Source organism: Nuphar pumila, chromosome 7, assembly GCF_984573655.1.
Source record: "Nuphar pumila chromosome 7, dmNupPumi1.hap1.1, whole genome shotgun sequence".
Taxonomy (NCBI): Eukaryota; Viridiplantae; Streptophyta; class Magnoliopsida; order Nymphaeales; family Nymphaeaceae; genus Nuphar; species Nuphar pumila.
This window is the reverse complement of record NC_143255.1, coordinates 96,971,474-96,990,103: the sequence shown is the minus strand read 5'-3', so window position 1 is coordinate 96,990,103 and position 18,630 is coordinate 96,971,474. Positions and strand designations below refer to the sequence as shown.

Below are 18,630 nucleotides of genomic sequence, written 5' to 3'. Positions count from 1 at the left end.
CTCCCAACTATAATCAACCAATTAATTAAGTATATAAATGCACACACGGGGTTCGGAGAGAAGCAGAACAGAGTTAGAGAGAGAGAGAGAGAGAGAGAGAGAGAGAGAGAGAGAGAGAGAGATCTGCTCTTGATCAGTATATGAAAAGCAATACTAATAAGAAAAAAAAAATGGCTTCCTCCTCTTCTTCTGATTCTTCCGTTTCTCTCTATGCGTCCTTGCTGTTGATCTTGCTCTTGGGGTCGTCGTCCCTTAGGGCGATGGAGGGGGCGCACGACTACCTGGAGGCATTGTCGAAATGCATAATGTTCTTCGAAGGGCAGAGGTCGGGGAGGATCCCGGCGGGGCAGAGGGTGGCATGGCGGTCGAGCTCCGGCCTCGGGGATGGGTCGGAGGCCGGGGTTGACCTCGAGGGAGGGTACTACGACGCCGGAGACAACGTCAAGTTCGGGTTCCCCATGGCCTTCACCACAACCATGCTCGCCTGGGGGATCGTTGAGTTCGGCGACGGCATGGACCCCTCCGGAGAGCTCGCCAACTCCTTGTTCGCCCTCCGGTGGGCCACTGACTACCTCCTCAAGGCCGTCTCCCACCCTAACCGCGTCTTCGTTCAGGTTAGACCACCCGAATTTTCATTTTTTTTCACCCCCTCACCCTTCTTCTCTCTGATTCTGAGTCAAGGGTATTTTCGGTATCAAAAGTTCAGTGCTGTTTTTTATCACCTTAAGAAATAGAAAGGGTATTTTGGTCCTTTACGCGGGATGCCATCCCTTCGCGCAGCTTGGAAAACTTTAGACCGGCAACTGCAAGACGTCGTGATGGGGTTTGCTAGATTCCGAAACAATGTAAACATTGATTGAAATTTACGATGCTACCCTTTTTGTCCTACCGAGTTCGATTCTCGTTCCCCATAACAACAAAGCACCCAACGACGACCAGATTCGTCCGTTACGTGAGCATAACTTTGCCTAACCGTCCATTTCCTTTTTTTCATTTGAAAAAAAAAATGGTTTAGGGTCGTTTGGTAGTATCTCCTTTTCACCAAAACCGAATTGACGGTTCTGCCATCCTAAAATAATGAGTCCCATCGAATTCCTCCTCGAAGGATTACAAACGTGATAGAGTTGCACCGTACGTTAACCGAGAGGTCGGGGGATCGAATCCCACCGGGATTGTTACGCATTAAAATTTGGCACTATTAGTGTCGCCTTTGTTATATTAATTGCTGCCAGTAAATGAGCTTGCTGTTATTTGTTCGATCAGGTAGGCAACCCGATTCAGGACCACAACTGTTGGGAGAGGCCGGAGGACATGGACACGCCCCGGACGGTCTACACCATCGACCAGCATAACCCAGGATCGGACGTCGCAGCAGAGACGGCGGCTGCACTTGCCGCGGCATCTATGGCGTTCAGGCCATTCGATCCGGACTACTCTTACACCCTCCTGGCCAACGCGATCCGGGTGTTCGACTTCGCTGACAGTTACAGGGGCGCGTATAGCGACAACTCCGGGCTGAAGGACGGGGTGTGCCCTTTCTACTGCGACTTTGATGGCTACCAGGCACGTCTTCACCCCCTACTTCCCCATCTCACACCAATGTCATATGTCAGTTGGTTCAACACCCTTTCACCCACTTGCTTTAGCACCTACACAAGTGTGACAAACTGGCGATATTTTCCTCAGCCGCCAGTTTAAATCATTCAAAACATCGTGATGTTTATATTTCAAGATCTTTCAATTTTTTTCCAATTAAAGTAGAAGAAATATAAAAAACTGAACTTTTTTTTTTTAATCTATCTAATGCTCACCGATTTGTCATTGTCACGTCAGGCCAACTAGTCCAACAAATTAAGACCAGTGGCAATAACGTTGGTTTCATGGGGATGTAGTCCTAATTGGAAATATCGTTGGTTCTTGTCTCTAAACGTCTTATTATCGTTTTCCCTTTCCCTAGCTCGTGAGTGCACAAGGGTGTGAGCCTTATCGTGTGGACCATGGTCATTGAGAAATTTAGCCCTTTGTCAAACAACCATGATGGGGGAGCGCTTGGTTAAAATAGCCAAGCTCACACATGCATGACATGTGATCTATATGACCCATCCAAAAATTGGCAGGCTCATGTGATGATCATAACATTTATATATCTTCTATCTACCTACCATTTCTTTTCCTTTTTTTAATTTCATAGACGAGTAGTGGTCCTCTACATCATCATCATCATCATCATCATTTTATGATTGTTAACGAATATGGAGGATGGAGACGTGCAGGATGAGCTGCTGTGGGGTGCTGCATGGTTACGGAGAGCTACCTCCAACGATTCGTACCTGTACTACATACAGGCCAACGGCAAGATACTGGGAGCCGACGATAACATCAATGAGTTCGGATGGGACAACAAGCACGCCGGACTCAACGTCCTCGTCTCCAAGGTGCTTAGACTCTCTCTCTCTCTCTCTCACCAATTCCATTGCCAATGTGCCCTCTTTTTCTATATCATCACTTTAGTATGAATCATGACTCGGCGTACTGGAAAAATAAAGAGATGGATATGCTTTTGGGAGTGGTCTGATAGGGCTTGGTTGGTTCTTGGCAAATTTTTGTGGTCATCTTGTGCGCTTTTAAATCAAGGATAGCATAAAGGAGGCAATTCTCCTTTGCAATCAATAGGACTACTCTCTCATGGCGAGACTCGTCCACGATCTGTCTGTCAAGTCAGAAAACTTGCTGGCACGGATACAGAGATTGCTCAGAGTTTTGGATTCCAGGGTTTGAATCATTGTCGTCTTGTGACTATGGTTCCATTGGGCATCGGGAGCATATATAGTAATAGTATGCACCTGGCCGGCTCGGTTCTTAACGAGCTCTGGTTTGAAGAGAAGCCCATGGGCTCCATGCAACGAACTAATGTGAAGTTGGTCGGGTCTGGCTTGACCTCGACTGAAATTATGGGTTTACGAGAGAATAGCAAGTTTCCATGCAACTAATTAGTAAATAATAGTAATTAACAAATAACAAGTTTACATGCAACTAATGGTTTCTCTTATAGTTGACCCGATTAGACCCAGGTCCAGACCCGATACCATATCCAAAAATCTTGTCCAAGTCTGGTTTCACCTGGGTCCTAATGAAACCCGATCTGTTGATACCCCTCTTTGGCATGTGTGTGTGTGTGCAGGAGTACTTGGAGGGGAGCGCGATGTCACTGCAGTCATACAAGGAGTGGGCGGACAGCTTCATGTGCACGCTCATACCGGACTCATCATCGTCACACATTGAGTACACGCCCGGCGGGCTCATCTACAAGCCCGGTGGCAGCAACATGCAGCATGTCACCTCCATCTCCTTCCTGCTGCTTGCCTATGCCAAGTACCTTTCCTCCTCTTCTCAGTCCGTCTCCTGTGGCAACATCGCCGCCGATGCCGCCACCCTTCGCCTCCAAGCCAAAAAGCAGGTACACCCCTCTCTCTCTCTCTCTCTTTACCCATCACGAACTCGGCCACAATGAGTTTCTATATGAATTCGAATCAGATTCCGGATCAATCTATATGGATTGACTGCCTCAATTCTGTTGTTGTTACTAGTAGCCTAACCTACCAACCAAATTGGGCTTTAAGTATGGCGTCTTCACATTCCTTAATGGCACGCTGTGCCTTTTTTAAGATTACGTTTACAATTTGGTTACGTTGAACGTCATCACAAAATGTACTCTTTTGTTACCCTAAAACTTCCATTTGTAAAATTCACAAGCAACCTGGCATCACACAACTTGATTTCTTTGTTCTACTCTACTTCAATTTGAATGAAAGACTGGCTTTTTTCGTTATAAACCACGCACACATTTTAATTTTGGGTAATTTACATCCAAACGCTTAGTGTAATCACAAATTGAAGTTTAGCTGCCCCGGTTTTCAAATATTGAATACCAACACCTACCTTTTAAGAAATTGCTTATTTTTCCACCTCATGAGTTACTTTTAATATCACTTAACTTAGGTTATTCTTAAAAATGATTCTTTCATTAAATGGTGGATTGTCAGTTCGTCGGATTTGTAGTTTTGCCTATTCTTAGCTACAGTTGAAAACAAACCAAGGGATTTCAATGGGTAAAAGTGACTCAGGCGGCCAGACGAGTAACTTATTAAATAGGTAGGTGTTCTTCTAAATACTTGAAAACTGAGGTTGGTGATGTAAATTTTTTCATACATTAAGTGCTTATACGTAAGTTACCTTTTAATTTTTTAAGCGCACTTTGAGGGAAACTAATAATTTAAAGGGTTCAAGAGGTTGATTGCAAATTTGCAATACCCACCCTGGAGGGTAGGGGCTCGGTTGTGGGTCGTCCCATCGATCTGAAACAGATTTTGTATAGTTTTGAGAGATGTATCATTCAAAAATCCAGTCGTTATACCTCAAAGCTCTTACCTCACTTAGCAAAAAAGAGATTATGTAAATCATAAACGACCATCCCCTGGTTGGATCCCTAAAGGGGATGATACTAATACTGTGTGTAATTCTTTTACTATTTCAATGAATTCTGGTAGGGGTCTGCCAAACCCCAACTTGCCTTTCAAAGAAAAACAAAAACAAAGACCCACCCTTCTAATTGGGATGAAGGGTGTTGTAGGGCTATCATCTTTTGTCACCCCAATAAATACAAGGGCCAAAGAAATTCAGATTTCAGACCCACCCAGCCTGGCTACTTAGATGACCCCTACGTCGGAGGCCCAACTGATGATGATGTTATTGACACTCTTGCTCATATTTTGGTTTTTCTATACATTGGTAGTAACTGTGATGGCTGGTTTGCGGCAGGTGGACTACCTTTTGGGGGACAACCCCATGGGCATGTCCTACATGGTTGGGTACGGTGCCAGGTACCCGCAGCACATCCATCACCGCGGGTCCTCCCTCCCATCCGTCCTCGCCCACCCTCAGTTCATAGGGTGCAAGGATGGCTCGGTCTACTTCAACTCCTCGGGACCCAACCCGAACCTACTGGTGGGTGCAGTGGTGGGTGGTCCAGGTGAGGACGATGTCTACAACGATGACCGAGCTGATTTCAGGTTGTCTGAGCCCACCACGTACATAAACGCGCCCTTGGTGGGTGTGCTCGCTTACTTTGTGGCGAACCCCTACTAGCAATGAAAGATTTCAAGAAGAAGAAAAAAAGCCAACGATTCACATGACCAACCAAGACCGTGTAGATATGAGAAGAAGGCGCTCAACTAGCTATAGCCCACTTGTGAAGGAGGAAAATTATAAAGGCTAATCCATCCCTTTTGCTTGATTGGTTATCAAATGAAGAAGTAATAAAAGAGAAACAAAGGGGAAATGAAAAGAATAGTGTGTGGCTTGGTGATGCTTTCTCTTTCCACTTTTTTGCCTTTTATGGTCTCTAGTAAGTGCTTGTGGGCATGGACCCTCTTCAATGACGATCATGGGATGCTCTATATCAACTATTTACCTAGTTCATAGAATGACAAAAATGCCCTCACATTACTCCCGTGAGTATTTGGAATTTTGTGCACGGAATTCGTGGAGGAGATTCTTTTTCTTTGAGTGTTTTGGACTGTATATACAGGCTACTAATGAAGGTACGGAGCTAATGAACTAGAAATCATGGGTGCAACCCATAAATATGTTGGACATGGTTTGCCTGGTATGATGTTTGGATCCTTTTAAAAAATCTAATTACTTGTTATAATCTAATGATTCAAAAGAAATTTCCTACTAAACAAACCATGTAACATTTGATCTACAAAAAATAAAAAGATTTGAAAAAAAAAAATTCTACTCATTAGTAACCAATATTTTATCCATATATATATAAAGAGAGAGAGAAGTCATTCGGCAGAGAAAAGACTGAAAAGGTTGTGGAATGTTAAATGTAAAAAATGGGAGTTGTCGGCAGGAAAAAATTAGTATCCAAGCATATCTTAGTAATCCACATTATTAACCACTATACCATGTCATATGTACGTTATACGGGTATCTTTGTTGGGAAGCAGATCAGGTCATTTTGAGAAAAATGAGCCATTTGCTCATCCAAACACCACGTTACCCATAACGGTTCAGTTAACGGCGTCAAAGGAACGTTTGAATGTAAAGAAAATAAAAGAAAAAAATTTGTACGGAGTCCTTTCCCTGTCCTTCAAGTTGGTGGTTCGGCATGACTTGAGCTGGGCCCTCAGTGATGCCCCGATGCTCGACTGCAGCATAACAAGAAAGAGGGAGAGATCGAGAGATGAGATGAGAGAGGTTCCTGTCATTAATGGCGGGCAAGAGAGAGAGAGAGAGAGAGAGAGAGAGACGCATTATTTTTATGTTTTCATTCAAAGCTTGACGAAATAGCAGACACGGTTAACGAAAGCATTATGGGCCACGTGGCGTTCATATGGAATGCGTAACGGACTGGTTACGATTTAGGAATGAACAAAAGGCTCATTTTCAAAATGACCTGATCTGCTTCATTTTGTCTTGATACTGAAAATTTTAGTAGGCTATAATATGCCAAAATTTAGATTATTGGAAGTGCTAGAAATTCAACATATTGGATTCTTGTCATGGTCATCAAGCAGCTCACATGCTTCAAGACAAGCAATTTAGGTGTCAAGAGTCTAGACAAAATTGCACGAATACATCTGTCATAATTCAAAGAATACAGGAGAGACTAAAGGATAAGTGTATTTTTCTCTTATAATTTAGAGGTAATTGTCACATACTGTGGAGTGCATCAAACCATTGTTATTGGGTAAGCTGTTAGAGAATGTAATCATACACATAAAGAGCATATGTTAACGTAGTTCAGCTATCCAACCTACATCCACAAAAAAAAAAATAGTCACTCTGTCTCAAATTATTATTACCCACGGCTGGTTACACGATATATAAAAAACTAGCAACAACAATAATAGCAATTACTCGAGATAAACAATATCTTTATCTAGAGAAAATAGAAAACAACCCACTACACGATAATATTGCATGATGCAGTTGCCTATGTTGGCTCCACATTTTTTTAGAAATTGAATCCATACCAAAACAACATTTGCTGATGGACACCTCAAAACTACATAGCGATTTACAGAAGAACACCGCAAATCGAGATACTGCAAATCGCGTAACAATTTGCTAAAAGACACTGCAAATCGCGTAGCAATTTGCTAAAAGATCCTCTTATCTCTAATAACGATAACATTGAAAAAGATAAGCACGTGCGTGCACCAATCTCTTCCTCAAGTTGGTGCGCAAATATCCTTCAAGCCCAACTTAGAACTTAGTTTGAGATGGTTTTTACGGCTTAGGAATTTAGTAAAAATGTATGCTAACTGCTCTTTACTGCTGACATATGACGTGGATACTTTTTTAGCTTTAATCTTCTCTCTAACAAAATGGCAGTCAACTTCTATATGTTTGGTTCAATCATGAAAAACTGGATTTTCTCCAATTGTATATTGCATCCATGTTGTCACTTGATTTTCATTGGTTGAGGGTTTTTGATACCCATATCAAGGATGAAAGCCTTGATCCAAATGAGCTCATATGTACATGTTGTCATGGCTCGAGACTCAGCCTCAACACTGGATCTGACAATAATAGACTGTTTTTTGCTCCTCCAGGTGACAAGATTTTCACCAACAAAAGAACAAAAGCTTATTGTTGACCTTCTATCATTTGGGTCTCCTGCCCAATCTGCATCAGTAAAATCAATTATGTCAAGACTGTTATTTCTCTTCATAAGAACTCCTTTGTCAGGGGTCCCTTTAAGATAACGAAGAATTCTGTCGGCAACTTCAACATGACTGGAATGAGGTTGATGCATAAACTGAATGATCACACTCACAACATATGTAATATCAGGACATGTGATAGTCAAATATATTAGCTTTCACATAAGACTTTGAAAACTCTCGATGTTGGCAACATGTCCTTCATTTTTCTTTAGTTTGCAGTTATTTTTCAAGGATGTTTCTGCAGCTTTAGCACCGATCAAGCCAATATCTTTGAGAAAATCTAATGTATACTTTCTCTGGCACAGAAAAAGACCTTTGTTGGAATGAGCGACTTCTATGCCAAGAAAGTACCTTAATTTTTAAAGGTCTTTAATTTCAAATTTGGCATAAAGAATTTCTTTGGTTTTCTATATCATAGCCTTATTATCTTCTGTCACAATTATATCATCAATATATATAAACAAAATAACAGTACCCTGTGAAAAAGTTTAGTTCAAATATGGTATAGTCAACTCTACTTCGCCTAAAACCAATTTTGATAAGAACCTCACTGAGCTTGGCAAACCAGGCTCGAGGAGATTGCTTTAGATCGTAAATAAATTTATGAAGTTTGCACACTTTCCCATGATCATATTTATACCCAAGAGGAGGATCCATATACACTTCTTCTTCCAACTCTCCATGTAGAAAAATATTTTTTACATCCAGTTAGAACATACCCCACTGCTTATTAGTAGCAACAGACAAAAGAACATGGACTGAACTCATTTTTGCAATGGGCGCAAAAGTTTTTGTGAAGTCAATACCCTCTTTCTAAGTATATCCCTTCGCTACCAGTTTGGCCTTGTAGCTTTTTACGGAGCCATCACTATTGAATTTAATTCTATATATTCATCGACATCCCACAGTTTTCTTATCTTCAGGCAATTCAACTAACGTCCAAGTATTGTTTTTGAGTAACGCTTTTAGTTCTTGATTCATAGTTGATTTCCACTTAGGATCTTCAAGAGCTTTTTTATAACTTGAAGGTTCATGATGGGCATAGGTCTTGGCAAGGTAAGTTTGATAAGACACGAACAATTTTGAGAGTTCAAATTGATATTCTATTGAATGGGCTTTAGAAATCTTGATAGTACAATAGGAGTAATAATATCTCAATTTGACAGGAGGCCTAGTGAGACGGGATGACCTTCTCAAATTACCGATCTCTTGACCGATATGAGTCTCAAGTACATTTTGACTTGAGTTAGTACCAGTCACGGGATTCATAGGTATTGTATTTTTGTCCGACATGGGTGAAGACTCGAAATCTTGGTCTGGTGGACTAATTGGATCATTAGGACTAAGCGAGATAGGTTCAGATTTAATAAACTGATCAGGTATTGGTAAAAAAGAGCTGGACATATCCGGTTGGTTCTCTCCCTCAGTAGGATACTGAAAATAGGGTTCCTTCTCAAAAAATTTCACGTCCCTTGACATAAATAGTTTGAGGCATTATACTTTGCTCAGACATGAAATCACCAAGAACTTCATTAATATACTCTCCTCCATTATCAGATCTTAGACGTTTAATCTTGTGATCATATTGAGTACACACAAGATTATATATATTTTTTAAAAACTTTGGTTACTTCATGTTTATGTTTTACGAAATACACCCAGGTAACCCAAGATCTATCTTCAATAAATGCGACATAGTATCTAAAATCAAACACAGAGTCTACGGGGGCTAGACCCCACACATCAGAAGGCAACAATTCAAAAAACTCGCTACTTCTATTAGAGGTGTTTTGAAACGGAAGCCTGGTGGCCTTAGCAAATTCACAAGCATCACACGATAGGCTATTATTATTCAAATCAGGTAGCAAAGATTTTATAGTCTTAGCATAAGCATGTCCAATGCGGGAGTGCCAAAGGCTATAAGTGTTACTTGATTGGGTACTACTAAAAAATATTATCTTTGGTTGACTGAAGATATATAGACCGTCCCGTTCGATGCCTCTACCAATCATCCTCTTTGATCTCTTGTCCTGAAAGACAACCTTCTTAGAAAAAAAATAGCCAAACAATCTTGAGATTTAGTAATCTGGCTTATGGACATAAGATTGGTAGCAAGCTTAAGAACAATGGGGACTTTAGAATCGAAATCACATTTCATAATTTAACCTTCTTCATGCCGATGACCATCATGAGAGAACTGTCGGCGGTATATATTGGTTTTCTTGAGCTACTCAAGCCTTCATCATGGTTTTCATGTGGTTTGAGAGTCCAGAATCTATAATCCACTCATTGTTTGTAATACATGAAAGAAGGGCATGGGTCTTACCTTAAGGTACGACAAAAGCATCACTGATGGGAGATGACGATGCTAAGTTTGTTTTGGCCATCTGCTGAAAAAATTGAGTAAGATCATCTTTGGTGACAAAGTTTGCATCATCATGCTTAATATTGTTCTCCTTGTTTTGGCTAGGTCGACCCACGAGATCCCAACACCGATCTTTGGAGTGACCCAACTTTTTATAATAGGAGCATTTGAGTTTCAACCTTGGTCAGGACCGATCTTGAGTAAAGTTTTTTGGAGGCTCTATGGCTGAATAACTTAGTTTTACATCAACCTAAAATGCCATTTTTTGGGCCTATTCTTCTTTAATTTGCATGCTCGAATTCATAACTTTTTGGTGGGTTTCTTCGCGTTGAATCATTGCGCATACCGTGTTATATAAAGGAAACAGTATTGTCATCAAGATCTGGCTTCGAAGGGTTTTATAATTTGGGCCGAGACCTGCAAGAACTTTAAACACTTTGTCATCCTCAAACCTTTTTTTTACTTTCAAGGATATCACCAGTAAGGGGACAATACTGAAGCAATTCGTCCCACATCCCTCTAAGTGTACCTATGTACGTACTAAAGGGTTTGTCGTCTCGAGTATATTTAGCTATTTCCATTTGAAGCTCGTAGACTCTTGCAAGATTGAACTGTTCACCATAAATCTCTTATAACCACATCTCAGATTTCCTTTGCCGTGTTCATAAATAGAAAGCTTCTGGCAATAGCCGGTTCCATAGAGTTTAACATCCAACTCATGACCATATTATTTTCAGATTCTCACTTTTCATAAGTAGGATCGATGGCTTCTGGTATTTCATTTTTTCCAGTGATATATCCATGTTTGAATCTTTTACTGAAGAATAATTTAACGACTTTTGCCCAAATTAAATAATCAACCCCAAAGAACTGTGTATTAGTGATTTTAAGAAGAGGATTCGACTCAGAGTAACCAACCTCATTATTGATAACTTGAGTGGAGGAACTTCCACTATTCTCACACTACAAGAAAATACGTTGTTAGCGACGGACTTTAGCGACGAAATACTTTCGTCGCTAGTTAGCGACGGATTAACGAGCGAAAAACATCCGTCGCTATAATGAATGAAGTTTACGAAAATAGCGATGAAATATATTTCGTCGCTAATTAGCGACGGATTTTGTGACATATTATTTTGTCGTAACGGCCGCAACATTTGACGACGATATTTGCGACAAAAGATTTTCCGTCGCTAATTAGCGACAGAATATATTCCATCGCTAGTTTCGTAAATTTGATTTATGTTGGCTTAGCGACGGAATTAATTCGTCGCTAATTTTTGAATAACCCTAATCCAAGACAGCTTTTCCTTTTCTTCTTTCGCTGCTCCCGCTCATGTCGTTCGCCGCCGCTCTGAGACAGGTAAACGAGGGGGTCGTTCCCCCCGTTTTTCGGCGGGGGGTCGACCCCTTGCCTGTTCCGGTAGGGGGTCGACCCCGGTAGGGGGTTAACCCCCTTTCTTTCCGGCAGGGGCTTAACCCCTTGTCGGAACAGGCAGGGGGTTAACCCCCTGCCGGAACAGGCAGGGGGTCGACCCTCTGCCTGCTCAGGCAGGGGGGCAACCCCCTGCTATTCCGACAGGGGGTCGACTCACTGCCGGAAAGGCTGGGGGTTGACCCCATGCCGGAACAGGCAGGGGGTCGACCCCCTGCCAGAACAGGGGTCAGTTAACCCCCTATGTTCCGTAAGGGGGTTAACCTCCTATGTTTCGTAAGGGGGTCGACCCCCTGCAGAACAGCAGGGGAGTCGACCCTTTGCCAGAACAACCTCTTTTTTTTTGTGGCGACTTCGTTTTAAAATAATATTTTTTTTGTGCAGATTTTTCAACGGAACCAGCTTGTGCTTAGCCACCTGTGGTAAGTGACAAAAACAATGCAAATCGGGTAAATACCCGTGGTGAGTAAGTGATGCAAGCGTATCACATGTTATTTAATTTATTAGATGTAACACTTTATTGTTCACACACTCACTTAGTTGTTGATATTTAGGGTTGCTTTGTTGGAGTTCGGAGATCATGCTGAGCATGATTTTAATGTATGAATATGAAAGTGTTCTTATTTTTGGAGTACGGAGTCCATGCTAGGCATGGTAGTAGTTAGTGAAATATTGAAGTGTGTTTGCTGCAGGTACATATTTGTCATTTGTTTGATATGAATGATTACGATGTGTTGCAATGTTTGATGTAATTGTATTCATGCTTGCATGTAGTTACTTTCAATTTGATTATGACTTCCATGTGAAATTGTATAATGAAAGCATGCTTCAAATGATTGTATCGTGTCATTAATAGTTTGCACATGAAAATATTAAGCTATTATTGCATGCATCAAAATTCTTGTTATTGTATGACATCATATATTGCATAATAAATTTGATATTTTCTTCATCGTAGCATTCTGATTGTTCTCTTTTAATTCATTAGGTTATTATTCGTAACATTATAAGAAAATGACTGCAAATCGTGAATGGATGTACCGTAGGATAGTGGACAATGAGTTATCGCATGAATATATGGATGGTGTTGACAGTTTTATTGAATTTGCAACGACAAGTGTCAGTACAGTAGATCCCACAGGTCAGATTAGGTGTCCCTGCAAGATTTGTAAGAATAATCGATTTGTAGAACCTCATGGCGTTAGACATCACCTATACAGGAAGGGTTTTGTGAGTGATTATCAGAACTGGACGTTTCATGGAGAAGAATTTAGAAACGATTTTGATGCACGGGTGAATGTGGTGCACGATAATCCATATACGAATTTGATATTTGATGCCGCAGGAACAAAACTGGGTTCTGCTATGAGTTCTAGTGATGTAAGAACTGCCGTAGATGAAGAATCACCAAACGATGCAGCTAGTAGATTTTATGATTTACTTAGAGATGCTGATGAGCCACTTTGGAACGGTTGTGAGAGTCACACTATCTTGTCTGCAGTTCTTCAACTAATGAATTTGAAGTCTGAGTATAATTTGAGTCAATCATGTTTTGACCGTTTGTGCATGATTGTGAAGAGTATGTTGCCCAAAGATGAGAAATTGCCACAAAATTTCTATCGTGCGAAAGTTATGGTCAACGCTCTAGGTATGAGTTACAAAAAGATTGATGTTTGTCTAAATCACTGGATGTTGTATTTCAAGGAGCAGGAAAATGACATATCATGCTCGTCATGTGGGCATCCTCGGTTCAAGCCAAAGACAAGAGGCAATGGTAGCACGAGATCAAAGGAAGTTTCAAACAAGTCGCTTCGCTACTTTCCTATAACTTTTAGATTGCAGCGATTGTATATGTCTTCAAGGACAGCTAAACACATGAGATGACATGCAAATAAAGTTCGACACGATGAAAACAAGATCACGCATCCTGTTGACGCTAAAGCTTGGAAGCACTTTGATCGTACTCATCAGAACTTCGCAATGAAAGTGCGAAATGTTAGACTCGGTCTATGTACAGATGAATTTAATCCATTTAGGGGTAGATCAACTTCATACTCATGCTGGTCAGTATTTGTAACTCCATACAACCTTCCACCAAGCTTGTGTATGAAACACCCAAATCTTTTCTTGTCTCTGTTGATCCCTGGTCCGACCTCACCTGGCCAAAATCTTGATATATATTTAAGGTCATTGATTGATGAACTAAAAGTACTGTGGGATGACGGTGTTACCACGTATGATGCTCACAAAAAACAAAATTTCAACATGAAGGCCGCTTTTCTATGGACAATCAGTGACTTTCCTGCATATGGTATGCTATCTGGTTGGAACACACATGGGAGGTTGGCATGTCCGTACTGCATGGAGGATTCCAAAGCTTTTAGATTGAGGCATGGAAGGAAGCTTTGCTGGTTTGAGTGTCATCGTCGATTTCTACCCAGCGACCATCCGTTTCGACAATAAAAGAATGTGTTTAAAGCAGACACAACTGAAATGGAAGGTCCATCCTCAAGATTGTATGGCATAGAGATTCTAAGAAGATTGCGATACTTTCCAGATGTATTAACAGATGCCCGCAGTCCTACACCCTTCCGTGGATTTGAGAAGGATCACAATTAGACGAAAAAATCTATTTTTGGGGAACTATTGTATTGGCCTACCCTATTGATACGACATAATTTGGATGTGATGCATGTGGAGAAAAATGTGTTTGATAATGTGTTCAATACAGTAATAAATGTTAAAGGGAAAATGAAGGATAATCCGAAGGCCCGTATAGATTTAAAATTAATATGTAAAAGACCAGAATTGGAACTCAAAGAGTATAATGACAAAGTACTGAAACCAAAGGCAAAGTACATGCTCGGACCTGATCAAACATGTATGTCAATGGTTGAGACAATTGAGATTTCCAGATGGATATGTCTCTAACATTGCTCGGGCTGTGAAGATTGACGATGGACAGTTATATGGGTTGAAGAGCCATGATTGTCATATCTTTATGCAATGATTGATACCCATAGCATTCCATGATATGTTAGACAAACCTATATGGGGGGTATTGTCTGAGTTGAGCGGATTTTTCAGAACATCGTGCGCATCGGAGGTCATAGTATCAAATGTAAAGAATCTCGAGGACTCTGTCATCACCACTGTTTGTCTGTTAGAAAATATATTTCCACCAGCATTTTTCGATGTTATGGAACATTTGATCATACATTTGCCATATGAACTAATGGTTGGTGGCCTTGTGCAATATCGATGGACGTACCCATTTGAAATGTATATGTTTTTTTTATATTTGTCTCTTTAATGACAGATATTTAAAATTTGAAATGTATATTTTTCCCAGATGCATGTTCGACCTCAAAAAAAAGGTTCGTAATAAAGCAAGAGTAGAAGACTCTATTTGTGAGGCGTACACTTTAGAAGAGATTTCAAATTTCTCATCTATGTACTTCGAACCTCATATTCCAACACGTTACACATGCCCGCCCCGTAACGATGATGGAGAATAAGTAACTGTAGCTGACAAACTGTCGATATTTCAACCACTTGGGCATGCATTTGGTAGTTGCTGATCAAGGCTCTTGACAGATCGAGAGCAAGACGCAACACACATGTATATTCTTTTTAATTGCTTAGCGATCGACCCATACATCGAGTAAGTATATGTAGATGCAACACAATTATAAATCCTTTTATGATCTATACGTGGATACATCGCTCGATAATATAAGTATTTGTGCTTTGCAGACGATTTGATATGGAGTTGCAGAGAGAAGTTTCACATCTCACAGATGCAGAAGTACAAAAAGAACGTGAAACTAAGTTTGTGGAGTGGTTGAAACAGTTGGTAAAGAAGCTAACATAAATTTTGTACTTGTAAACAACACTAAGTTACTTAATTGGTCGTGATCACAATCATTGTTTTTGTCTGTGCGTAGGTCCGCCATGGTGATGTAAAAGATCAATGAATATGTGATTTAGAAAATGGTCCGACCAAAGTTGTGCAATGCTACAACGGGTACATCGTAAATGGCTATCGATTTCATACAAAAGATTACGGTATAAACAAATCAACGATGAATAATGGCGTGTGTGTCAAGGGTAGCAGCTAAGGTGAAAATAAACATCATTACTACGGTATTATAGAAGAAACAATGGAGTTGACTTACTTAGGCATAAATAAAAGGGTAACTTTATTCAAGTGTCATTGGTTTGATCCAACTGCAACAAGACTCGACAAAGCTTCAGGCATTGTGGAGGTGAATCATAAATCCAGGTTTGGAACATATGAACCATTCATATTAGCCTCGCAAGCTCAACAAGTTTATTATACTTCATATCCGAGTATAAAAAAGTCAGATAGGAATGAATGATGGGCAGTTTGCAAGGAGAAGTCCAAACTATACCCTGAGTATGATCAGTTACAGGAAGGCAAGTTAGCTGAAGACAACGATTACTATCAATCAGATGATATCTATGACTTCGCTTATGGTCACGATGTTGCGCATGATATGCATGTCATATCTGCATTGGCCGATGAAACATTCATAGAGGAATGTGATCCAAATGATGTACCAAGTGGATGGGTAAACAATGAAGAAGAAGAAGAAGAAGAAAAAGAAAGTCAAACAAGTGACGAGAAAGAATTCTCAAGCTAGTGAGCAAAATCTTGTAATACAAACCTCTATTTAAATGCATTGCAATACTTGATGTGAATGATTTGAATTATTTGAATGTTTTGTAATACTTGATGTGAATAAATGAGTTGTATTGCAATACTTGATGTGAATGATTAAAAATTTTATTTGAATGTATTGTAATACTTGATACGAATTATTCGAATGCATTGTAATACTTGATGTGAATGATTTGAATTATTTGAATGTATTGTAATACTTGATGCGAATGAATAAGTTGTATTACAATACTTGATGTAAATGATTTGAATTATTTGAATGTATTGTAATACTTGATACGAATGATTCGAATGCATTGCAATACTTGATGTGAATGATTTGAATTATTTGAATGTATTGTAATACTTGATGCAAATGAATGAGTTGTATTGCAATACTTGATGTGAATGATTAAAAATTTTATTTGAATGTATTGTAATACTTGATACGAATTATTCAAATGCATTGTAATACTTGATGTGAATGATTTGAATTATTTGAATGTATTGTAATACTTGATGCGAATGAATGAGTTGTATTGCAATACTTGATGTAAATTATTTGAATTATTTGAATATATTGTAATACTTGATACGAATGATTCGAATGTATTGCAATACTTGATGTGAATGATTTGAATTATTTGAATGTATTGTAATACTTGATACAAATGATTTGAATTATTGCAATACTTGATGTGAATGATTTGAATTATTTGAATGCATTGTAATACTTGATGCGAATGATTTGAATGCATTGCAATGCTTGATGTGAATGACTTGAATGCATTGCAGTACCTGATATGAATGATTTGAATGTATTATAATACTTGTTGCGAATAATTTGAATATATTGCAATACTTGATGCGAATGATTTGAATTATTGTAATACTTGATGTGAATGACTTGAATGTATTGTAATACTTGATGTGAATTATTTGAATGTATTGTATGACATATGTTATTTGTTAGAATATGGTTCGTGGAGGTTACAGTGGTCGCTCATCCAGTAGTAGCCAGGCCCAACCTTCATCTTCACGGGCTCCTGTGATAGGTATATCATTTAACTAATTGGATGCTTGATTAGTTCAAATGCGCATTCTGAGAATTTCTAACGTATTTTTTTATAGATGATGTGTCGCCTATACACGACCCACCTATACCAGTTGATCGCACAAGTCAGGAGCCAACAAGAGGAAGCAGGGTCTTCTCAGTCTGGCACAAGAAGACTCATTCGAATAGTGTATATCGATAATCGACCGTAAGTATTTCGTTTTCAATTATTGCATATCTTATAAATATTTTATATTGATATTTACTGTGTACCAATTCATTTGCAGCATGAGGTTTGAGCCACAAGAAGTAGTACGCAAGATTAGTAATTCACTTCTTCAACATCTACCAGGACCGGTTGCTCAATGGAAAGAGTACCCAAATGAGGTGTTAGACAGATTGTGGTCCTCATTCACGGTATATAGTTGTTTATCATAGTTAATGTGTTTCATATTTAATTTTTTTAAGTCATGTCTACTAACTTTCTGAAAATATTTGTAGGCTTCGAATCGCTTCGCAACTACGGTGGAAGAAAATGATGTAAGGAAGGTGTGGCAGAAGGTGACTGCCAATCGATTTGCAGACATGCTGCACAATATGAAGACTGCAACAAAAAAAGCATCTGGCGGAATAGATGATCCACTACAGTGGAAGGGCCATTGCTCTATTACTATCAGGAGAGATTATTGGGATGAAATGTGCGATAAGTGGGCGGGAGATGCATTTCGAAATCGCTCTGCGAAGGCTGCACAAAATCAAGCGAAAATGCCCGAAGCCCATCTACACACAGGTGGATTTAAGACATTTGGGAGCCACCTGAAGAAAATGGTAACTCATCAATATATAATATTAATTTTATAAGTATTGTTGCAAACTTGTGAACTAAATCTTTTGTCCTTTAACTTCGCAGGAAGTATAAAAAAGAGACATTGTACCATATAAGGATGTGTTTGTTGAAACACATAAACGGAAGACCACGGAAGACTTCGTATCAGAGAAGGCGAGAACGACAACGGTATGCATTTATTCTATTAATAATCATTGCAATATGCAAGTTATCATAATGTTATCATTAATTATTAATGCATACTTTAAACATTATTTTGTAGGAGGCATATGAACAACATATGTTGAGCGATATGGCGATGACGCTACTCAGCATCCATCATTTGATCCTGCAGCATGGGTGACTGCAGCAGGTGAACCCAAAAAAGGTTGTGTGTTCGGGTTTGGGAGTAATATGAACACTTCACCAGTTGTTGCTTCTTCCAGTTACGGCTCAGAGACTTCTTCCGCCGACATAAGCTCCAAGCAGCAACCTATTCTTTCCGGTGATGATGTACGCCAGATCAT

The 18,630-nt window shown here is 39.7% G+C and overlaps 1 protein-coding gene across 1 annotated transcript; it reads left to right on the top strand.

Annotated features, from left to right (window-relative positions):
• The first annotated feature begins 91 nt into the window (after nt 1-91).
• Nucleotides 92-5,344, top strand: LOC149832563 (endoglucanase 23-like). The gene is made up of 5 exons (XM_090014568.1): nt 92-614; nt 1,264-1,563; nt 2,274-2,435; nt 3,182-3,457; nt 4,819-5,344. Exons 1-5 carry the CDS (start codon nt 141-143, stop codon nt 5,143-5,145), a joined length of 1,539 nt encoding a protein of 512 aa, XP_089870694.1. The 5' UTR covers nt 92-140; the 3' UTR covers nt 5,146-5,344.
• Nucleotides 5,345-18,630: the final 13,286 nt, after the last annotated feature.